Below are 2,442 nucleotides of genomic sequence, written 5' to 3'. Positions count from 1 at the left end.
GCCAGTGGAAGCATCAGAAGAATCAGTTGAATTATCAGAAGATTGCATTGAAGTCTCGCTGATGTTACTGTACTGGTGCAGTCTCACTGGTGACAACCTGTGGCTGGGTTAAGAGTGTGTTAAGTATGTGTTAATAATGGACTGGGAATAATAGTAGGAGTGTTTTAAGAGTGTGTTAAAATTGAATCAGTAATGATACTGTAGGTTAAAAGTGTGTTAAGATTGTGTTAAAAACATGTTGCTAACTGTAGTAAACTGTGTTAAAGTTGTGTTAATATTGTGTTACATTAGTGGAGGGTGTTGTTACCATTTTATCCCTCAGTGGTATGCTGGCTGCAATGACATATCTGTAGTTCTCATTTTTACGAATAATCTCATTCCCAACGACCAGCTCTAACTTTGAGGAGTCATGAACATTGATTCTGGGGAAGGAGAGGGAGACAGAGAATTAATAAACAAGCATACGTGACTACATGTACCATGTACTGTACATGTACTAGGACTTTAAATATCACAGGCTATAGGCAATGCTTTAGAGTTACGGCCATTTTAAGAAAACGCTAAAATTCTGAAAAATACCCAAGGCTATAGCCCATGGTTTTTTTTTTACAAAAATGGCTCCAAAATCACCCCACATTTTTATTACATTTTCTAATTCTTAATATAAGTAACTATAAAATCACTTACAACACACATTACCAATCATACCAATACACACCATACATTAGTTAATACAATAGTTAATACATCAGTTAATACATTGTTACTGTTCCCATACTTCCTTGCTATCTGCCTCCTCAGTGATGCTATGGTGTCGTGATGGTGGGTCCATATATCAAAGTCCTCAGGTTGTGAGTTTGGAGTCGAACAATATCTGATGGTTAATGAGAGGGGCTTACCCCAATAGGACCTGGTAAGAATAAATAAATAAATAAATAAAAACAAATAAATAAATAAATAAAAAAGTAAATAAATAAATGCATCAATAATATTGTTCCAACTTACTTCCCATGAGGTGGTATCCCTCTCTCCTCCATATGCTCATTGTCACACTCCACAATATACTCCAGCAGTAGCTTCAAACACCTAACAAGCTTATTAACCTACACCAATGGTAATAGTAATTGTATTATTTATTATTATCATTATTATTATTATTATTATTATTATTATTATTTATTATTATTATTAATATTCATTACTTGATCAGAAGCCTCAGTCACTAGTTCATGAGGTTTATATTGGTAGAGTACTTTATTAATGATATCCATTCTCTGCATACACACACTGATGAACTCCTGGTGGATCTATACATGATAGGAGGAATCAATCATTATATTAAAATATGAATTTTTAATAGACCATGATCGGTAAAATTTAATACCGTATAGAAAGAAATTTTTGTGGCCCAGATATTTTACAATTTCAGCCAAAAATCTTTTTCGTGGTTTTTATTTTGATAATTTTCAGCCATGTTAAACCGTATTAAACTAATTTCTGCAGATTGAATAAATTGCAAAATTCACAAAAAATGGATCACAAAAGATTCTACATGTACATGTAGCTATACAGTACATTAGTTAATTTATAGCTGTACAGTTACAATGTACACAATCTACACATCAATCCTTTACCTGTTCCTGAGGTAGTTTGGAGGAGAGGTTAGTGAATATGTCCTTCATGAGTTCAATGGGTTTGGAGGATATGCTGTCATTAACTTGAAGGACGCAGTCCCACAGGTAATCAAGACCTGTACGAACAAAGGTTACCATGACGACAAACACCACGACAACAGTTGCTAGGCAACGGGACTAACCAATCAGATCGATGCTTTCTGTGATAAAAGAGGTTCTGTTCCATTTGGAGAGTCTTGACTGGTTGTGATTGACCATCCTAAAGAACCTGTCGAAGCACCTAAACCCACAGTCAGTGAGTGATGATGGAGTGAGGTTGAGTATATTTTCAGTGAATATCCTCCGAGCTGTCTCTGGCTCTATATCTGGCTCCTCCCACATGGCGAGCTAAAAAGGCATGGCTTAATAACCTGACCACACCCACTGGGCTAACCTTAGCAAACCATTTGAAGCAGGCGTCTTTATCAGATGGAAACACTGCCTTGACTACCATACTGTCCCACACCTGGAGAAGAGTATAATAATGATAATGATAATAATAATAATAATAATAATAATAATAAAAACAAGAACATAAAAAATTTAAAAAAACAAGATGAAGTAGGATTCCGAACGACCAACGAAAATACGAAATGAAAATCCTACTCGTGACGCAAATTCAACTCTACATTGTACTTTTAATATTATTATGTAAGAATTACGGATCACCTTGCAATGTAGAGTAGAATTTGCGTCACGAGTAGGATTTTCATTTCGAATTTTCGTTGGTCGTTCAGAATCCCACTTCATCTTTTTTTATAAAATTTTT

General features: G+C 34.8%; 1 protein-coding gene across 1 annotated transcript; it reads right to left on the bottom strand.

Moving 5' to 3' along the window:
• Nucleotides 1-54: 54 nt before the first annotated feature.
• Nucleotides 55-2,135, bottom strand: LOC109588150 (probable ubiquitin carboxyl-terminal hydrolase FAF-X). The gene is made up of 8 exons (XM_020004335.1): nucleotides 2,068-2,135; nucleotides 1,817-2,021; nucleotides 1,635-1,750; nucleotides 1,203-1,307; nucleotides 1,006-1,103; nucleotides 779-910; nucleotides 308-422; nucleotides 55-97 (listed from the first exon to the last, which is right to left on the bottom strand). Exons 1-8 carry the CDS (start codon nucleotides 2,125-2,127, stop codon nucleotides 65-67), a joined length of 864 nt encoding a protein of 287 aa, XP_019859894.1. The 5' UTR covers nucleotides 2,128-2,135; the 3' UTR covers nucleotides 55-64.
• Nucleotides 2,136-2,442: the final 307 nt, after the last annotated feature.

The sequence above is a fragment of the Amphimedon queenslandica genome, unplaced genomic scaffold, assembly GCF_000090795.2.
Source record: "Amphimedon queenslandica unplaced genomic scaffold, v1.1 AMPQUscaffold_12265, whole genome shotgun sequence".
Taxonomy (NCBI): domain Eukaryota; kingdom Metazoa; phylum Porifera; class Demospongiae; order Haplosclerida; family Niphatidae; genus Amphimedon; species Amphimedon queenslandica.
This window is presented reverse-complemented; position numbering and strand designations above follow the sequence as displayed.